Source organism: Cucurbita maxima, unplaced genomic scaffold (assembly GCF_002738345.1).
Source record: "Cucurbita maxima cultivar Rimu unplaced genomic scaffold, Cmax_1.0 Cma_Scf00002, whole genome shotgun sequence".
Lineage (NCBI taxonomy): Eukaryota > Viridiplantae > Streptophyta > Magnoliopsida > Cucurbitales > Cucurbitaceae > Cucurbita > Cucurbita maxima.
In genome coordinates, this window is record NW_019272018.1 from 6353481 (window position 1) to 6371597 (window position 18117).

The 18117-nt window shown below is 39.1% G+C and overlaps 3 protein-coding genes across 12 annotated transcripts; all 3 read right to left on the minus strand.

Annotated features, from left to right (window-relative positions):
- Positions 1-106: 106 nt before the first annotated feature.
- On the minus strand, positions 107-2700 carry LOC111471243 (stress response protein NST1). Its single transcript, XM_023116962.1, has 4 exons — positions 2100-2700; positions 1410-1523; positions 994-1281; positions 107-604 (listed from the first exon to the last, which is right to left on the minus strand). Exons 1-4 carry the CDS (start codon positions 2655-2657, stop codon positions 404-406), a joined length of 1161 nt encoding a protein of 386 aa, XP_022972730.1. The 5' UTR covers positions 2658-2700; the 3' UTR covers positions 107-403.
- A 368-nt stretch (positions 2701-3068) lies between these two features.
- Positions 3069-10237, minus strand: LOC111470883 (DDT domain-containing protein DDR4-like). 2 transcript variants are annotated; one of them, XM_023116548.1, is made up of 12 exons: positions 9201-10237; positions 9004-9114; positions 7002-7088; positions 6853-6890; positions 6693-6774; positions 6064-6170; positions 5796-5952; positions 5109-5201; positions 4867-4990; positions 4543-4585; positions 4267-4455; positions 3069-4184 (listed from the first exon to the last, which is right to left on the minus strand). In XM_023116548.1, exons 1-12 carry the CDS (start codon positions 9600-9602, stop codon positions 3440-3442), a joined length of 2178 nt encoding a protein of 725 aa, XP_022972316.1. In that variant the 5' UTR covers positions 9603-10237; the 3' UTR covers positions 3069-3439. The 2 variants fall into 2 exon arrangements, with proteins under 2 accessions (XP_022972316.1, XP_022972308.1); XM_023116540.1 differs by having other exon boundaries at positions 3069-4190; positions 9201-10236.
- A 1024-nt stretch (positions 10238-11261) lies between these two features.
- LOC111471088 (protein NUCLEAR FUSION DEFECTIVE 4-like) lies at positions 11262-18060 on the minus strand. 9 transcript variants are annotated; one of them, XM_023116792.1, is made up of 5 exons: positions 17333-18060; positions 15937-17130; positions 13084-13154; positions 12811-12907; positions 11262-11859 (listed from the first exon to the last, which is right to left on the minus strand). In XM_023116792.1, the coding sequence occupies exons 1-2, from the start codon at positions 17786-17788 to the stop codon at positions 16003-16005; spliced, it is 1584 nt and encodes a 527-aa protein (XP_022972560.1). In that variant the 5' UTR covers positions 17789-18060; the 3' UTR covers positions 11262-11859; positions 12811-12907; positions 13084-13154; positions 15937-16002. The 9 variants fall into 9 exon arrangements, with proteins under 9 accessions (XP_022972560.1, XP_022972556.1, XP_022972580.1 ...); XM_023116788.1 differs by having other exon boundaries at positions 12811-12944; XM_023116812.1 differs by having other exon boundaries at positions 11262-11847; positions 12811-13015.
- Between the last annotated feature and the right edge of the window lie 57 nt (positions 18061-18117).

Below are 18117 nucleotides of genomic sequence, written 5' to 3' on the forward strand. Positions count from 1 at the left end.
TTTCGTAGTAGATGGAAAGCCCGAAAGGAAAACTCCAAAGAGGACAATATCAAATCTTCCAAAAATGGCTCAGCTTCAATCTAAACGGCAACATGAACAAGTATGGTTGAGACAAAGGTCATACAGTCCTACTGAAATTCCTAATGTATACAAAGTTAACTCGTTTATCTCTTTTCCAGTTTTGCACAACTGATGTACTGAACAAGAATGCAAGAACATTTGTAGGACGACACTAAGAGTTATCCCAAATATCAACATGCAGCTGGGTACAATCATCAAACCTAATTTTCACAAGACTATAGCTATACATCATGAAACTAGTCTTAGAACTCACTTTGCTTTGCTGAACCAGGAAAGTCGAGAATCACAACGAACTCATCAATGCATATTACAGAGACGACCTCTAATTCCATGGGCTAGGCTGCCGGGCATCTCTGAGAACTGAGGTGCCCCCAGATGCTGCAGGAGAAGGTGAAGATGCAATGTAATTGGTTCCAGATACAGACACTGTGGGCAGGTTTGGGGGAAGCCCTGATTGCCCAGTCGGAGGAAGGCACGATGGACTCCCAGATACGCTAAAATTTCCTCGGGATGGATGTGAGCTCTGCACATGTAATGTTATTTTATCTTCGTCTCACTCACTTCACTAGTAAAATGATAAAAACAGATGCATGTATGCCTGATTTTAACATCAAGCATAAACAAAAGGAAATGGTACAATTTAAAATTCTGATACATTTTCTCAGTGGACATCGATGTTGACTACATACCCAACCCACTAAAGAACCACCAAGAACTCCGAAAACTGATACTTTTATGCAATTTTGATAGGAAAACGAAAGAAGTTCCACAGACAAGCAATCACAATGAATTCTCAAGGCACTATTGAATGTCATTTATGTATCCCTAATCACCCAAATAAAGTAAATATAACAAGTATAGTGCTCATATATAACTCAACTAAATTCACACAAATCATGTGACAGCAATTACCATATATGATTGGATGTGGGCAGGCCTTCTAAGAGGAGACTCTGAAGAAGGTGACATACTGCTATTCTGAAGCATCTGACGAGAAAGAACATTATGGTTCAAAAGGTCATCAGCTTCTCCACCTTCAGTATCTCCACTAGCATTCACTTCAGAGCCTACTCTAGGAGCAAGCTGCCTGGTCATTGATCCTGTATCGGCTGAGGCATCCACTTGAAGGGAAGCAGAAGGGCGAATTGCTGTCCCTTGCACACTACTACGCCTTTTTAATTCTTCTTCCACATGCAAGATCTGCCAACCAACACCAAGAACATGATCTAGTTCACTTCCCAATCCCATAGGAACGTATGGGGTTTTATTTTAGCGCAGAAGGGAGGGGGCAAGAGCGAGGAGGTAAGGTGAAAGGATCAAGAATATACCTGTTTTAACACTTGCACAAGATTATGCTTCTTTTCATTCAAAACGTTTAACTTCTCCTCGACTTCCCTTTTCCTGTTCTCCTTGTCATCCAACAAATCTTCCTCCTTGTTTGTCTAGCACAGTAATACATACTAATGAAGAATGCAAAAAGAAAGAAATGCTGAAAAAAAAAGAGAAGGAAAAGAAAAATCCGAGTGCTCTGTTGAGGCTTGAGATCCATATCGACAACAAGCTTGAAAGTTCTTCCTTCAATGCCACCGTTAAAGACAACAAGAACTCTTTTTAAGTATGCCACAATCTTTATTTTACTTCAATTGTTCTTATCATTCTTCTATCAACAGGAAAGAAGGCTCTAAAAAATTTACAACCTTAGCAACAATTTGCATTAGTTATCTCAAAACATTCCTAAATTTCTGAAAGCCTCGTTAAGTAGTCATCCTTCATTTTCCAATTCTGTAGAATAAGTTGATAACTGTGGATGTTACAGAAATAACTCTCCAAGTAAACATTTTGTTGAACCTAATCACAACCGCACCTAAATTCAGAAAGAACCAAATAAACTATCTCAACCGGACATTAAATTGGAATAGGTTAGACCAATGGGATTTCAAACACAGAATATATACAAAATGAAATAGCAACAAAAAAGAAACAAAATGAAAATCTAAAGAGTTGGTCATAATCAATACCTCTTTGTTAGGGTTTTCTAATACAGCAGGATTTTCATCTTTTGCATGCGCACCACCATTTTCCACTGGATCAGAACCTTGCTCGTTAAAACAAGGTCTCGAGCCATTCACAGAATCAAACCCATCAGCCGATTTTGCCATACAGTCATCACCATTGTCCGACTTCTTCCTCTCCTTGACCTCCGCAGAAGGTCTTTCACCGCCAACACTAACCCTTTCAGTTTCCAATGGAACCTCAGGCGCAGACCCGTTAGTTCTGGGTCCTTCGCCGTCTGGTTTAATTGAAGAATTGGAATTACGATTAGGGTCAGGGGAAGTAGAAACTTTGGCCGGCGAAGAAGAGGTGGTGGCGAGGAGACGAGAGAGGGCTTTCGAACGACGCTGCAAAAGGGATTTGAAGTCTCTAACAGAGATGTTGTGGGTGGGCATAAGCCACCGACGAGGAACATCGGGGACCCTGTGGAGGTTCCCTCTGTAAAGGGAAATGGCCACCATGGATTCTTCTCGAGCCGTGCTGCTCGGCGTCGGATCCCGTTTGCGACCTCCCTCCGATTTCATAAATTTACAAGTTTTCACTAAACCAAAGTCATAAATAAGCGAAACCCTTTTATCCCAAAAAGAAAGAACCGAAGAAAAGTGTCCCTATGGCAGCGACTCGAATAGTTAAAATTATTTTTGGTGAATTAAAATTAATTTAAAACATTTTTAATTATTCAAAATTAATAGGATCTCGTAATCCATCCTCTTTAGGGCCTAACGTCTTTACTGACACACCGTTCGGTGTCTACCCCTTCAAGGTTTAACATCCTCCTTGGCACACCGCTCGATGTCCACTCTCGGCTCAGTGACCTAGCTAGCTAGCACACAACCTAATCATACGAAGAAGAAGAAGAAGAAGAAGAAGAAGAAGAAGAAGAAGAAGAAGAATAAGGTAATGATTTGAGGGAGGATGGCTGCATGAACAATATGTGTAGCAGAATAGATAGAGGTTATACATCTAAAAGCCAACTCTTTGGGTTACAATATTAGTGAAAAGGTTATTGTACAGGGATGGGTAAAACAATAGAAACACCAAACAAATTCGCCTTCCCCATCTATTGTTGGGTTTTCATTCAATGTGGACATTACTAAAAAAATGGCCTCTCTAATCTATCCTATCGACTCATCATCATTATCATCATCATCCTTTACGCGACTGCTTGATTTCGCCTAGGGAACAACTCCGACGCTAATATCTTCTGCAGCCTTACCACAAAATTTATAGTTTACTATCGTACACTCAAATTCGACGACGGGGGAAAACTATAGCGGTTGCTATTAACCAAGAAAAATGAACGATACTACGACTCATCCGAATCATCTTTCATGTCTGTGGTCGGGGCATCGTCGAAACCAGAGCCTGGAGCAAGTTCATTTAGATCAAGAAACTGTGTTTTTCTTGCGTCATCGGTTTCATCTTGATCTGGGCCATTCGATCTTTCGGGAGGAGGATTTTGCTCCTCTACGTTCTCCGCATAATCTTCTTCATCAGGTTGATCAACTTTCATTTCTTGGTCCTTCTCTTCTTCTTTGTCGTCCTCGTTATCAGACCCTCGACTTTCAACCGAATAATCCCCGTTCTCACTAGCATCAGTGTGCTCATCTGATGCACTAGTCTTTTTATCATTGTTATTCTCTGGTTCAGATTCTGAAAGATCGTACTGCCCATAATTTATTTTGCTTCGAGTAGCCCTTTTACTACGTCTCAGACCTGATTGAATCTCACCAACAGACCGTAGCTTCGTTCCCCTCCGCGTACGTCCTCGCATTCTTTTTACTTTTCGTGGCCGGTCGCTGTCATCACTAATGCTAAAGGATTCTTCTTCCTCTTCCTCCTCCTCTTCCTCGTTATCTTCTTCATAGTGATACTCCTCGTCTCCTTCGGAACTGCTGGATGTTTTCCTCCTCTGCTTGCATTTTCGTAGATACTCCTCATCATACACAGCTTCACCAACTATGTCATCGTCACTGTCGAAGTCTGCATCGTTATCTGATAACGCTTCCACATAATCCTTTTCTGAATACCGTTGTGGCCTTTGTCTCCGTCTATTGCTAAATGTTCGATCAATAAATAAGAATCTGAAAATACTTGAAGGTAAGAGAAACACATAGTTCACGTTTTCTATACCTGCGATCCAACTGTTCGGACATATGGTCTTCATCGGCATCGTCGTAATCAGGTGACTTGGGAGATAGTGCACTGAAATTGGAGTTTTGAGATGCATATGACGGACCGCTCCATTTTCCATTCGCAGAAGGTTCAAGCTTTACAACATCTTCTTTTCTATCATGAGGTTCTGGGGATGGCGCCTTACGCCTGAGATAAGAGTAAGAATAAGGTAATGCAAGATAAAGATATTATATATGGCCTAGAAAGATGATCATGTAGATACTAAATTCATACTTGGTCGTCTTGATAGCCTCGTTGATCGATCGGTCATAATCATCTGCAAGATGATTTTAACATTCAATTATAATGCAAATGTTAATCGTTTCTACGAGAGATTGCAGAATTACTTATTGATATGAGGTGGAGGTCTCAAATCTATGACATCTTAGAGGAAGTAGAGATGCCATAAGCACTGAACTGCTCGTGTTGATAGCAAACGAAAAATAATAGCTATGAAAGTCACTTATTCTGCACTTCTCTCCACAGATTCTTCACCTCACACAAAAATAATAGCTACAAGAAAATGGAAGAACGAAAACGAAACAAAAATTTGCATACCAAATGTATAAGTGACGGGTTTTCTGTCACGAAGCGAGCGTCCAGGAGCAAGCCCATCCACAAGTGCAAAATTATCCAAGAGAAGAGCTTGTCTATGCTGTTTTTTCAGCAACTTTTCTTTTCTCTGATAAAGAAGTTAAGTGGAGAAGATAAGCAAGAATGTTTATTATGTGCAAAGCCAATAATGAGACTAAAAGGGCAACACGTCAGCAAGGTATTTTCATAACGAACAAACCGAGCACCTTGTGAACCTTCTCGATCTCAGGAAGCATGTCCACCTTCAACTTTTTGCCAAGTGAAGCCTCTGAACGATTTTTACTTGTAAAAAGCTTTTCCTGCACAATCATACTGACAAGTTCTAACAAGAGTTTGGACCACAGATTTTGAAGTAACAATGATACGGCTAAATATAAGAAAATTGCTTGAGAATTTCTAGATCCTAAATGTGCATGCACACCTTTGTCGATGATCCATTGCCCGCACGGGCCACAGTCGTCCATAAACTTATTGAACGAGGATAGAACAAAAAAGCTAAATCATTCAGACAGGTTCTATAACATCAAGTTATTGTCTTTTTGAATTGTACTTGTTCCAAATAAGAGCAAAAATGGCCCACTATGGATGGTTAATGCCACCTACTGTTTCCCTACTTTATCAACACAACATTAACGTTCAGAAATATGATTTCGATCCATATAAACGTATATTTAACTAATTGGATTGAATTCGGAACGATCTTCTATAAAAACGTTCTTTAACTTATAATGTTGGATGACTTCTTACATCCAACAAATTCTAACATGGTATATTTGAATAGTCAATTAAAAGACGGAAACCACAGATTAAGAAAACAGTTTTCGTTCGGGGGAGGGGATATGAAGTGTTTTCCATGAGATGCATATGCTGGGGTGAACGGTATAGCAACTCACCGACACATCTTGAAATTCATCAAAATTGGTTGCAACTGTTTCCCACTGGTATATTGTAGAAGGAAGGACTTGTGAACCTTTGGCCTTGGGTTTTTTCAACTCGACTTTCCTAATCTCACGGTACAAACGATGACCAATAATGGGATCATCCTCATACCTGCAATAACAATTGCCACATAGTCGACACACAATAAACGTATTGAAGAAGTCGGGATATTTTATACCGTTAAAAATGCCACAACATGAAGAGGTTAAAAGAAAAGTATACCAAAAACAAGTTCCATGTGAATCTCCACCAATTCGTTCTTTGCGAAACGCTGAAAGTTGAACTCCATGTTTTAGGGAATTTTCAATGTAGCTGCGGATATCTTCTTGCTGCAACAAACCATTTATCTCTTGTTCAACTTCAGTAGTTCTAAAAATATATACTGACTATAGGACGAACACATTAAATACAAATGAACCCAACATGACATACAGCGAGATGATGCAGGAAATATAGGATCAGCGAACAATAAATGATCGAAAGAGCAAAAAGTGATTAACATTGCTTTAAATCCTGATCATTTGAGGGCTTAGAGAAAAGGGCAATGAAGTGGATTCAAATTTGATGTTCTTTGCAGCCCTGATTTATTAAACAAGTCGAAGAATCTTGTTATGCTCGAAAAGTATTGAAAAGTGCATTGACACGGTTTTGAAGAGAGCTCACACTCTGCCCCTACCTTGTTGCCTGTAGGATGTTTGCCTACTGGCAGTAAAGAGAACAAAGTCTAAACCAATAAAACACTTGTAAAACGAATAAAGAAATGTCGCTCGGTACTGTCAAACACTATGTCAACTTCACAAAGGCAATTGTATTGTAACCAAAAAATTTGGTACTTTTTGAGAAGACAGTACCTCAACACGAATGTCGCATAGTGCTTTCAAGATAACCACACGCATCCCAGGATCAAGGTTTTTATAAACTTCAATTTCAACTCTGAAAACTCATAATAATTAGGCACATAAGAATGAAGAACATTTTTGTATATGGGACATGAAATCTCTGGGCACTCACCCATGTGAAGCAACAATAGGCAGACCCCCTTCAGCAACCTGCATATATAAACCAAGCACCAGGAGTCAGATTGGAAGCTAGAACTGTAGGATTCCATCACAGCCACGATACAGGAATATATGGATAAATATGAAAAATATGGACGATACCCAGTGCCACCAGTCTCGCAGTTTTCTGCACAATACAGTCACCCATGTATCCCGAGTGAGGGCCATTCTTGTAATAGGAGGAATCGCCTGAAAAACACACAAAATATAAGTTACAGGGAGCTGATTACGGTTATTATATAACATTAATAACGTGTGTGAGTTTCTTGTTGGGAGAAAAAGAAACACATTCTCAAATGAACTAGCAACATATTTAAAGCCTGCATCAGAAGTCCTTGTAACAAAGTTAACATGGAGGTGAATTATGCAACTTGACCTAAGGATCAAATATTCCAGCAATTACCGCAGACAATAAGTTGCAAAAGTAAAACAAAAAGGTAAAATTTTCAGATTGAAGTAATGTGATGCTTAATAAAGAGAATATGTACAGCCCATAATTTTCATAAATCGACAGATTCAACTGTTCTAAGCGATGAGGACGAATTATAGACCAGCCTCAACGACTACATAAGAAAAGGCATGAAAATTAAAGTTCATTCCTTTTGATGGTGGGGGATTTGAACACAAGATATGAAAGAAGAGTTTTAAAGATGTACGCTAATGGGCCACGAGTGCAACTTCAACAACTAAAGTTCATTTCTAAAACTCAAAACTAGAACGAGGGAATAAAGCTTAATTAACTTTATAGGAAAGGAAGCTAAATATTGAAATATAACCTAGTGGCCAACAAGAAGGGAAAAGGTAGATTTCACCTCACAAATTAAAACTTCTATGAACAATTGACATTGCTTACCACCCAAGGCAACTTCTTTTCATCAATTATTTAAAGGGGGGAAAACCCACGCTATCCATTCATGGAAGATAATCCTCAAACAATGTAACAGCTCAAGCCCACCGCTAGCAGATATTGTCTTCTTTGGGCGTCTGTGAGGGAGAGGTTTCCACACTCTTATAATGAATGCTTGGTTCCTCTCTCCAACACTGATGTAGGATCTCACGATCCACCCTCCTTGGGGTCCAGCATCCTCACTGGCACACCACTCGGTGTCTAGCTCTAATACCATTTGTAACAGCTCAAGCTCATCACTAGCAGATAAGGAATACTATTTAAAACACGTTTGTTAGGAAAAGATTTCCACACCCTTATGAGGAATGTTTTGTTCCCCTCTCCAACTGATACGTGGGATCTAGCAGACAATCGGACGAAACACACTCAAAGAAAAGTTTCATATGTCCACATGATGCTCCAATTCTTCAATCTCCAAAAATTTGAGAAGCTCTAATCCTTCAAAACATCAGAAGTCTAGCAACAAAAATAGGATGATTGGTCCTCTACAGCACATATCCATCCCAACAGTTTCAAAATATTAAGACTTAGCAGGCACAAGAGAGCATCTTACAAACCAAACCTATTCATAAGAATAAAAGCAATCACCAGTATTACAGTTCAAAGTTGTTTTTAATCAAACGAAACGTTGATCATCCAAAAGAAAATACCGAAACCTTGGCAAAAAAAAATCCAACAAACTTATTCGCTGTCAAACAAAACGCAACTCTTTATTGCAAAGCTTAGAAAACTTAAAGCTTCACACAGAAGTCCAATTAAAGATGAGAGAATCTTAAAGCAACACTAAGCAAGTATCTTTTGAAAAGAGGGAAATCTAAGCAACTCTAAGAAGGAAAGGGAAGCATCTCTAAGCAATATGCATAAGTTTTTTTACCAGAGGAGAACCTGTTATTGAATAACTAATTATTGATCACAGAACTGTGAGGTTTCTCGAGCTTCAAACCTAAACAAGATGCAACTCTTAGATGAGAAACGAACAAATCCAGTAAACTTCTCTTTCAAATAAATACTTGGCTTCAGAAACTAACACTAAGAACTCCCACCAAACCTCAAAATGAAACTTGAAACAAAAAAGTAATGACCATAACTGGAGCAACAGAAAGTAAGCTAAGTTAGAATGATGAGCAAAATGTGGATAGGAGAACACATTATTTGCAAACCCAGCATAAACTTTCCAGTTTAAATTCAAGTTCCAACCTTGAGTAATGGAATGTGTATGTCACTCAAAGTGTCGTTGGGTGTAATCAAGGCCGTCTCAAACTCCTCCACCGTGAATTCATTATGAATATTCAATAGTGGTCTGAAGACCTGCACCTCGCAAAAGAAAGAAATAAAGTCTCAAACGCCAACAATATGCAAATTTTGATCAGGAAGACATACCCCCCAAAACTTACATGCAAGAAATGAAGTACGGACGCCAGTTCCCACTTCGACCGAAGACTCCAACGTGGTAACTGTGAGGGCGAAGGCTCCTCAACCAGAGGGGTCACGATCTTGCTGCATTGCTGCTGCTGAGGCGACTCTTCGCTGGGCTGCTCCTTTTTAGGCTTCGGCTTGCGCTCGACCACTGACTGAGCAGCCAAGAGCCGCTCTGCAGCACGAAGGGTGCAAGCCCGAGAGGGTCGGTTTCTCCTCGTGGTGGGTTGTTCGGTTATAGTCGTGGTGGTGGGCTCGTTCTCGAGAATAAGGTCATGGTTAGCCGTGGTGGGGTTGGGGTTGTCGATGTGGGAAAGGGACTCAGGGGAGGATCGGTCAGAAGGGATCGGAGGAGGAGGAGGAGGAGAATCCAGCGTCATAGTGGGCGAGATCACGAACAACAAAGCAAGTTAAAGCAGGAAGATTACATGTAAAAGAACCCCAGTTGGGAAATTTTACATTAGAAACAGGAATGAATTAGTAACCAAACCAACAAAAAGGGTTAGTTTTATTTGTTAACTGAGAAAGCAGGAGAGCAAAGACGAAGATGGAGGACCAAAGGTCCAAACCATCATTCAAGAAAGAAGAGTTAGGTTTTTGAATATCTATATTTTCTTTCTTCCCTTGGTTCTTAATCCTTCCTTCCCCCACTTTATATGTACAAATTGGGGGAAATTTTGAACCAGAGAAGAAACAGAAGAATGGAGGAAAGGAAGATACGAAGAGAGAGAGAGAGAGGTAGAGAGAGAAATTGAAGGGCTAAACCAAAAACACTACCTGGAAATTGGACACACAGCCTTTGGGGTTTAATTTTAACCTTTCAGTAAAATTCTTCTCCTTAATCAGTATCTCAAACAATCCCCTTTAATAAATATACTCATAAAGATTGAATTTTTATGTTGAATACCAGGAGGCAACCATTTAAGTTTGTTGTCAGGACGTAAAAGAAAAGGGGAAATGAGATAATTTTAGGGTTTGTTTCCTCTCCCCCCCCACCTCCATTGCCACCTTACTGTTTCAATGTCCTTTCTCCTTCACCCATCAAACTTGTTCATCCAACAAAGCTCAAGACTTTGGCTTTCCTCTTCTTTTAAAAAGAGAGAAGACTAGAAACCCATTTCATTTTTACTCTCTCACAGATTACTGAATATCATTTACAAAGAATTCAATGGTCAATGAGGATTTTTGTGGGGTTTTTTTTGGCAGGATTAGGTTAGCTTAACACTGCTTAATGACCCTTTTAACGATCTAAATAAGTCAACTTTCTGCTATATTCTGGCTCTAGTTTTTTAAATCTAAATCAGTTAATATACATTTGTTTTGAAGATTCTTCCTTTTATGTTGGAATTATATTTGCTTCAATATGGAAAGTTCTCTTGTAGCAGTCAGATTTTGGTGTTTCTCCATTTACGGTTTAAATTCCATTGGGATTTGATCATGGAGGGCAGTGAAATCCCAGTACCCACAAACCGGAAATAATCCCGAGGAGTTTTGCTGTGTTTATGATATTTGTTCTACTTCGTTAAAAGGCTAAATTTCTCTTCAAGGCTTTTAAAATGCGTCTATGAGGTTTCCACACCTTGCTTCATTTTCCTCCCAACCGATATACGATCTCACAATCCATCCTCTTCCGAGTCCAGCATCCTCACAATCCATCTCCTTTAGAGTTCAACATCCTAAGTAGTATTTATTCATCTCTCCAATCAATAAGAGATTTCACATGTTTCGATATCTCTTTCATACCCATAAACCCACGAAATGATATTAAAATGCCATTTTGAGGATCAATTGACAAGGCCACCTGTGTTGGATCCAATCAAATCGATGCAGATGCATATTGGTTTGAACCTGTCTGTTTGCAATCAAACTTTCTCACTTTTACATCTCTACAATTGTTGATCAGAGCTCTTTTATTATAAATCTCTTTTTCTCTCTTTGTTCAATTATTTTTTGTGGCTCAGAGTTATTTTGGTAGCCAATCATTCACTCTCTTTCATTTGTCTGTTGCGGATAAATATATGATCTGGATGAAACTCATCTGTGGCAAACAACTTTTGTAAACTGTTGCTTCATTTGCCCATCACCTGGGGCAGATTTCATATTCCTATACATTATGAACACATTTATTTGATGCCCACTTCTCTTCACGTTATCAGGCAGTAGAGCTGCCAACTATTTACATTGGTCGGTAGATCGGGGTGAGAGGGGAAGGAAGAAGCGGGACTCAAAGAACAAGCCGAGCAGCAAACAAGATCTGCAGATATTTATGCCCTCCCCTCAAATTACAGCTTCTTACTGCCATAGCTTAAGCTTCTTTTCTTCTTTTTCAACTCAATGAATAAATGGTAGGCTTCCTACTACGAAAGCAACAGTAACACGGTCGATCGAATCCTAGAAGATTGAAGCTCCTTTCTCTTGCACTTGTTGAACACTGACTCTGTCCCCAATCAAGTGAGCTAGAGGATTTCATGTCATCCAGAAAGCCAGGTAAGAGTCATCCATTCTGGCTGGTTCTTGCTTCACGACAGCATATGTGTAGGACGGGCGGGCACTGCGAAGTTGACAGAGACAATTTTGATTCTGCTTTCAAGATAGGAGTCCTCTGACTCGGACGAAAGCTGGGACCTGATATCAGAGCTGCACACATTGAATTCGAGATGCTACAATGACTTCATAAAAAGGGTGGTAACAAAAATGGTTAAATGGTTACTTACTTGAGTAATGTTCAAAAGAATACATTCAAGAAAACCTTCTTTTACTGTTTTAAGGTGTGAAGTGCCGCGGTCGTCACAACCTACTCTCTTCATAGTATGGTTGTGACATGAAGCACGCAGGCTAATAGGTTATGCTTACGTGTGATATGTATTGCAACATATATTACTAAATATCAAATAATAGATTATAAACTTAAATAAAAAGTTGCTAAAAATATACATCAGGAAGAAATAGAAAGACACTCACTGACACAACAAAAGGAGAAAAGGAGATAACGAGAGGAAGTAGAAACTAAGAGAAGGTTTTCACACCCTTATAAAGGGTGTTTTGTTCTTCTCCCCAACCAATGTGGGACATCACAATCCACTCCCCTTTGGGGCCAGCGTCTTCGTTGGCACTCTTTCCTTTCTCCAATCGATGTGGGACTCCTGCCAAATCCACTCCCCTTTAGGGCCCAGCGTCCTTACTAGCACACCGTCTCGTGTCTACCCCCTTTGGGGAACAGCCTCCTCGTGGCACATAGTCCGGTGTCTGGCTCTAACACCATTTTGCCACGACCCAATTTTTGAGGCTTCGAAAATCGGATCGGGACCAAAAAGGCAAAAGAGAAAACAAATAAAAAGAAAGAAAACCAAAAGAAGAGTAAAAACAATAGCTCTTGTAGTAAGAGACTAAGAAGGATAGACAAAAGCACTCCAACTAAGGAATCTATCTTGAGAGAGGATAGCAAGAGGCTTTGAGAGACTTAAGACGGGCAGCTTAAAAAACCAATGAAGTCATTTGATAAGAAAAACACTTTGATTTCTTTCCATCCATAGTTCAGAAAGAATAGCCTACAAAAAGCAGGATTTATATAGAACATCATAAGCACACCTTAATATGAGGGCACAAGCATCTTCCACAACCTTGAAAATTGATCATGAAGCACCATAAACATCCAAAACATGTTGCACCTCCCCCCCAACCAGCTCTGCCAGAAGTTGAGCGGATTGTGTTCTAATCAATTTCTAGACAGATAGAAACTAGAATATGGTGATATATCGGGAGAAGATTCAGGATAATATTATCCTGCACTAAACTAACTAACATTTCAGAATACCAAAACAAAAATACTAGAATCTACAATGCATCATTCCATAAGTTTACCAGTGGAACAATAGCTCGACCGCCTCGTTCTCAGTCGCAAAAAGCAAACCGGTAGAAGTGAATTGGAACTCCTGGAAATCCAAGGACAAACGAAGATACCTTGAAGTATATACAATTTAAAATCTTTCATTCCTGAATGCTTCTATGAATTTAAGGATATTCTCAATCGTTTAAGAAATCAAGAGCATGAAATTCACAAAGCACAGTATTTCTCATTTTTCACATCCACAAGCACCCAGGTGGCTAGCAACACCAGAAAAAATGGCGCCATAGGGAGAAGAAAAGTTAACGCAAAAACTCAAAAAAAGTTGAAAATGCACCTAGAACGTACACATTCAGCTTCCAGCAACTGGTCACTAATGATTTTGAATTAAAAACCTCCTTCGTATCAAATAAAATCTTAACTAGCTCAACATATCCAACTGTTAGGAATCACCGATCTCCACAATGGTATGATATTGTCCACTTTGAACATAAACTCTCATGGTTTTGCTTTGGACTTCCTCAAAAAGCCTCATACCAACGGAGATGTATTCCTTCACTTATAAACCCATGATCATTCCTTAAATTAGCCAATTTAGGACTCACAACAGGTCACTAATGATTTTGAATTAAAAACCTCCTTCGTATGAAATAAAATCTTAACTAGTTCAACATATCCTACTGCTGGATCCTTCTTCAGAGTCCCCACCCCTCACCTTCTACCTTCTATTTTTATTTCGTTCAGCCCAAATAATACATATTAAGGTTTATTCAATTTCGAAGCATGTAGAAGCCTATCAAGAGCAAAGAACTGGTTCAACAAGGTAAACCAGTCCAAAGTGTACATGTACAAACGGCAGAGCGCCTTTCTGTTTCTTGGTGGAGAAGGAAGGAAAGAGGAGAAAGTGAGAGGAACGTCTCTCGTGAAATAAATGCCTAAAGGTGATTTTGAGAAATTGAAGATAAACTACACAAAACAAAGAAAAAGAACTTTTTCACTAAGCCTAGGACAAGGACAGAAGCAACATGATAACTCAAATTTCAGAGAGGGATTCACTAGGCAGGCAGGCAACAGGCAACATATATACGTGGTTAGAGTAAACAAGCCAATAATAGACGGAATTGGTGTTTAAATAACTCCATTTCTCCATGGCATGCATATGAAAATTTACCACTTTCCTTAAAGAAAACCCACACAACCATATTAAATCTAAAATTCAATTACGGCCCACATGGCATGAAAGAAAGAACAGTGATTCTATCTCCCAGACAGGCAACAAAGGAAACGTCTTGGGATGTATTTAGTTTTAACACAGGAAATGGAATCTTAACCTCCTTTTTTGGAATAACAAGAAGACTACTCATAAAATAGAATAAGAAGAATTACCTCCAAAAACCAGGCGAAGAATAGCCATGTGAAGGACTGATGATTACAAAAACTCCAATTTATACAAGGATCTAGTGTGGTTACAGAAAGCTTTTGTAAGCACTGCACTTGGAAGTGTTATTATAAACAACCATTTCAAAATATTGAGCATCCCCCTTGTTGACCCCATTGAAAACTATGCTGTTTCTATCCTTCCGTAATTCCCAGATGCCCAATATGATATATGCCAATATTTTGATACCACTCTCTCATTTGGATACCTCTCTCTCATTTGGAAACCTCTCTCTCATTTGGAATATTCCTCCTCAAAATGCATTTTGCTATGAGTTCAGGATAGCTGGTTGAAAATTGGGCGAGATGAGGAGATAATTAAGTTTACATACCAGTAACGATTCAAAAGATTAGGTTTCTAAGTTCTAGTTCTGATTTTTCCAAAATGACATGGGAGAAAATTAGCTTCATACCATGTGATAGTAACAGCCTTTTTCAAAATAAAACAGAACAAGAAGAGAAAAGAAATGAAGAAGAAGAAGATTATTTACATGGATAATCAGACACATCAATTGATTCACACTGGTATTGTGAATCGTGGTCGAAGTCATGTTTCATTCAAATCCAAAAACCATTTTTCCAAACTAAATGCCACAATGTCACAACAAACGTATATCCTTCAATCCAAAAGTGACTGAGCAACACTATAATTCAAAGGAACTCCCCCCATAGATTCCCTTTCTACATTGCAACTTAAAGTTAACAAAAGTAAAGAAACTTAGAAATATCGAAAGGGAAGACATATTATAATGAAAAAACTTAAACAATAAATCCTCTCACTTCAAGAGCTACGAAGTAAAAGAAAACTAACTTACGAACAAATTCGCTCACGATGCAACAAATGTTTAGTCTTCTCACAATACAACAACGTACACAAAATACTACAAACGTGAGAGAAATATTTTTGACATAAATTTAGGCTGAGCTAAGGTGGAAAGATGAAATCAATCAGCTATATTCAACAAAGAAGCCCTCATAAACCAAGTCCAAACATTCCAAATTCTTCAGTATCCTGACCCCAATTTCCTATAAGCATAGTTTAACACTCCATCATTTTCTTTTAAAAGAAATTTAACACAGAATAAAAGACAATGAGATCAAATGTAAACTTGATGTCAGATACAGGACTTTCCATAGAAATGTATGTCACCCCAACAGTATAAATGAATATATTCCTGTTATTCTCATTTTCAACTATCAATTAGATATAATATATTAGAAACTTCATCTCTAAACCAAACCAAATCACACAACAATGAGAGTTCTAGTTTAATCTTAAATTGTTTTTCTTACTTGTACTACAAACTTAAATATAGATGATTGTGTACATACGCCAACACATTATGTTGTTTTTCCTTCCGATGTAAGAAATCAACCTACAACAATATATGAAAGGAAGAACAACGGAAGAACAACGGCATATCAGCAATTACCTTGCTAGCAGTGACCAGGAAAACCTCCATATTTCACTTTGTATGTCATATGTAGTATTTACTCCTTTATCCACTCGATGAGTGTTGCAGCCTTCTAAAAACAACTTGATCGTAGAAACTTCTTCTCCAGAAAAATAAGCCAAGGGCTGCCAAAGAGCCCAAAAGGGTGGCAAAAGCCATAATCAGAAATGATAACATGAAGCAGTAAGTTCCAGTACAAGTACCTCCTTCACCTGATGCTTCCTTGTCATACATATACCCAATAACTCTAACTGAAAATATATAAGATCCAACAGGGCTTGCTATTGTAATGGCATTGAATATAGTACCCATGTGTACAACACCAAATATTTCAGAAGTAATTGTTGGCATTAATGACCATTGAGACCCATAGCAAACACCCACTAGCACCGAACCAGCGAAAAGAGCACCAGGCAGACCAGAGGCAATCACTACATGTCCAATGCTCATGGTTGCCAGAGTGATGAACATGAACAATGGCCTAGCCCACCCTTTTGCATGGAGAAAATAATCCGATACATATCCAGCTCCTAAACGACCAAAAAAATTCCAGATGCTCCACAGGGAAACCAAAATAGTTGTCTCCAAGCTTGTGTAACCAAGAGATAATCCTATCTGGCTGATATTATTCACTGTGGCTAATCCTGTTCCCATGCCACAAGCTGTTGCAAAAAATAATATCCAGAAGTCTATGGTGTATAAAGCTTGAAAGAGGTTCAGGCTTTCTTCAGATTCCCTTCTCCGTTCATTGTCAAACTCCTCGCTCTCTTGATTGGAGCGACTAATCAGCTGATCACTCTCAGTAACAGAAGGGTGCAAAATCTTTCTGGATTCTCTCTGTTGGGCTCTAATTGCAACATATAGAGGAGAAGCAAGCAATATCAGAAGTAGAATAAATGAAGCAACTTGTAGAGGGAACTGGAAAGTGAAAATATGCTCTAGAACTATCTTGAGCATAAGGTAAGTAGCAAGGAACAGAGTAACTATGGATAGGGAATTTAGATGCTTTTTTTCAACACCATCGTCTGCATTGTGAATTCTCACAAACCACATGAACAATAAGGAATTAAGGGTCGGAAGCAGTGCCAGCATTAGAAGAAACGAAGTAGGTTGTTCATTAAATATTGTCTCGTATACTTGAATCAATATTGCTCCACTCAAACCAAGAAACCCCTGACATCAAAATGAACAATATTGAGTGATGAACATAAAATCCAAAAAAAATGAACAGTTGAACTTCCTCAAAATGATTTCTAGATAGAAAGTGAAACTTTATAAATCAGGGCTGAATGTTCATATAACGTATTCAAGATACATAAATTAAATCATGTCAACATAATCGTGTTATTTGAATTTCAAACATGTGAAGACTAACCTTCATGATTCCGACAATCGTCCCACTATAACTGGGGAAATTCCGAACGCCAGTTACAACGTTAGCCGTGTTGAAGAAGCTCTGAGCATGAGCAGCCACCAACATGAAAAAGCACATAGTGGGAAGCGGCGGGCGAGGAAAGACGCCAGCAACGGCAGCCCACATCAGGAAATAACCCAAGAAGCACTGAATTGCACCGGCTAAATGAACAATCCACGGCCGACTACCACCACCATCAGCGGTGGCATAGTAGTAGAGAAAGCCCGCGAGGACGCCGCAATTGACACCAATGTCTTTGAAGACAGAAACGATATCCAAAGTGGACTGATCATAACCCTGAGTTGACTTGAGGGTTTGGGAATAGATGGAGAAGGTGTAGAGAGACCCACTGGTGCACTGAATCCATACGCTGGCTACTGTTGATACCCATTTGTTATTGAAACTGGAAATCTCCATTTCCAATTCCGTTGAATTGAATCTTCCTCTTCCTCTTCCTCTTCCTCTTCCTCTTCCTCTTCTTGTTCCCCCTATCTGTTCATCGAGTGAGGCTTATGAATCTCTCGAACTCCATACTCCATTTTAATTCTGCCTGGATTGCCTTCGCCTTGCTGACACCTGTCTTGAGTTTTCTGTAATGGCGAAGTTTCCCGTGGACTCATAGTCCCAATCGATTGGGAATTATCCGATTCCATCAAGAAATGGGTTAACCATAATTTCCCGCGTTGGTGGGAATCGGGATGAAATTAGAGTGTAAAATCATTTGTCTATTCTGATTATTCTTTTTC

What these genes read in the sequence shown, in the direction of transcription:
- LOC111471243 (XM_023116962.1), bottom strand. Translation starts at nt 2,657, where the DNA reads ATGAAATCGGAGGGAGGTCGCAAACGGGATCCGACGCCGAGCAGCACG. An exon ending in TTGTGCAAGTGTTAAAACAG is followed by an intron (nt 1,282 to 1,409) that starts GTATATTCTTGA and finishes GTTGGTTGGCAG; the next exon opens with ATCTTGCATGTGGAAGAAGA. An exon ending in CCCACATCCAATCATATATG is followed by an intron (nt 605 to 993) that starts GTAATTGCTGTC and finishes TTACATGTGCAG; the next exon opens with AGCTCACATCCATCCCGAGG.
- LOC111470883 (XM_023116540.1), bottom strand. Translation starts at nt 9,602, where the DNA reads ATGACGCTGGATTCTCCTCCTCCTCCTCCTCCGATCCCTTCTGACCGA. An exon ending in TGCGAGACTGGTGGCACTGG is followed by an intron (nt 6,891 to 7,001) that starts GTATCGTCCATA and finishes TTATATATGCAG; the next exon opens with GTTGCTGAAGGGGGTCTGCC. An exon ending in TCACATGGAACTTGTTTTTG is followed by an intron (nt 5,953 to 6,063) that starts GTATACTTTTCT and finishes TTGTTATTGCAG; the next exon opens with GTATGAGGATGATCCCATTA.
- LOC111471088 (XM_023116821.1), bottom strand. Translation starts at nt 17,788, where the DNA reads ATGGAGATTTCCAGTTTCAATAACAAATGGGTATCAACAGTAGCCAGC. An exon ending in CGATTGTCGGAATCATGAAG is followed by an intron (nt 17,131 to 17,332) that starts GTTAGTCTTCAC and finishes TTTTGATGTCAG; the next exon opens with GGGTTTCTTGGTTTGAGTGG.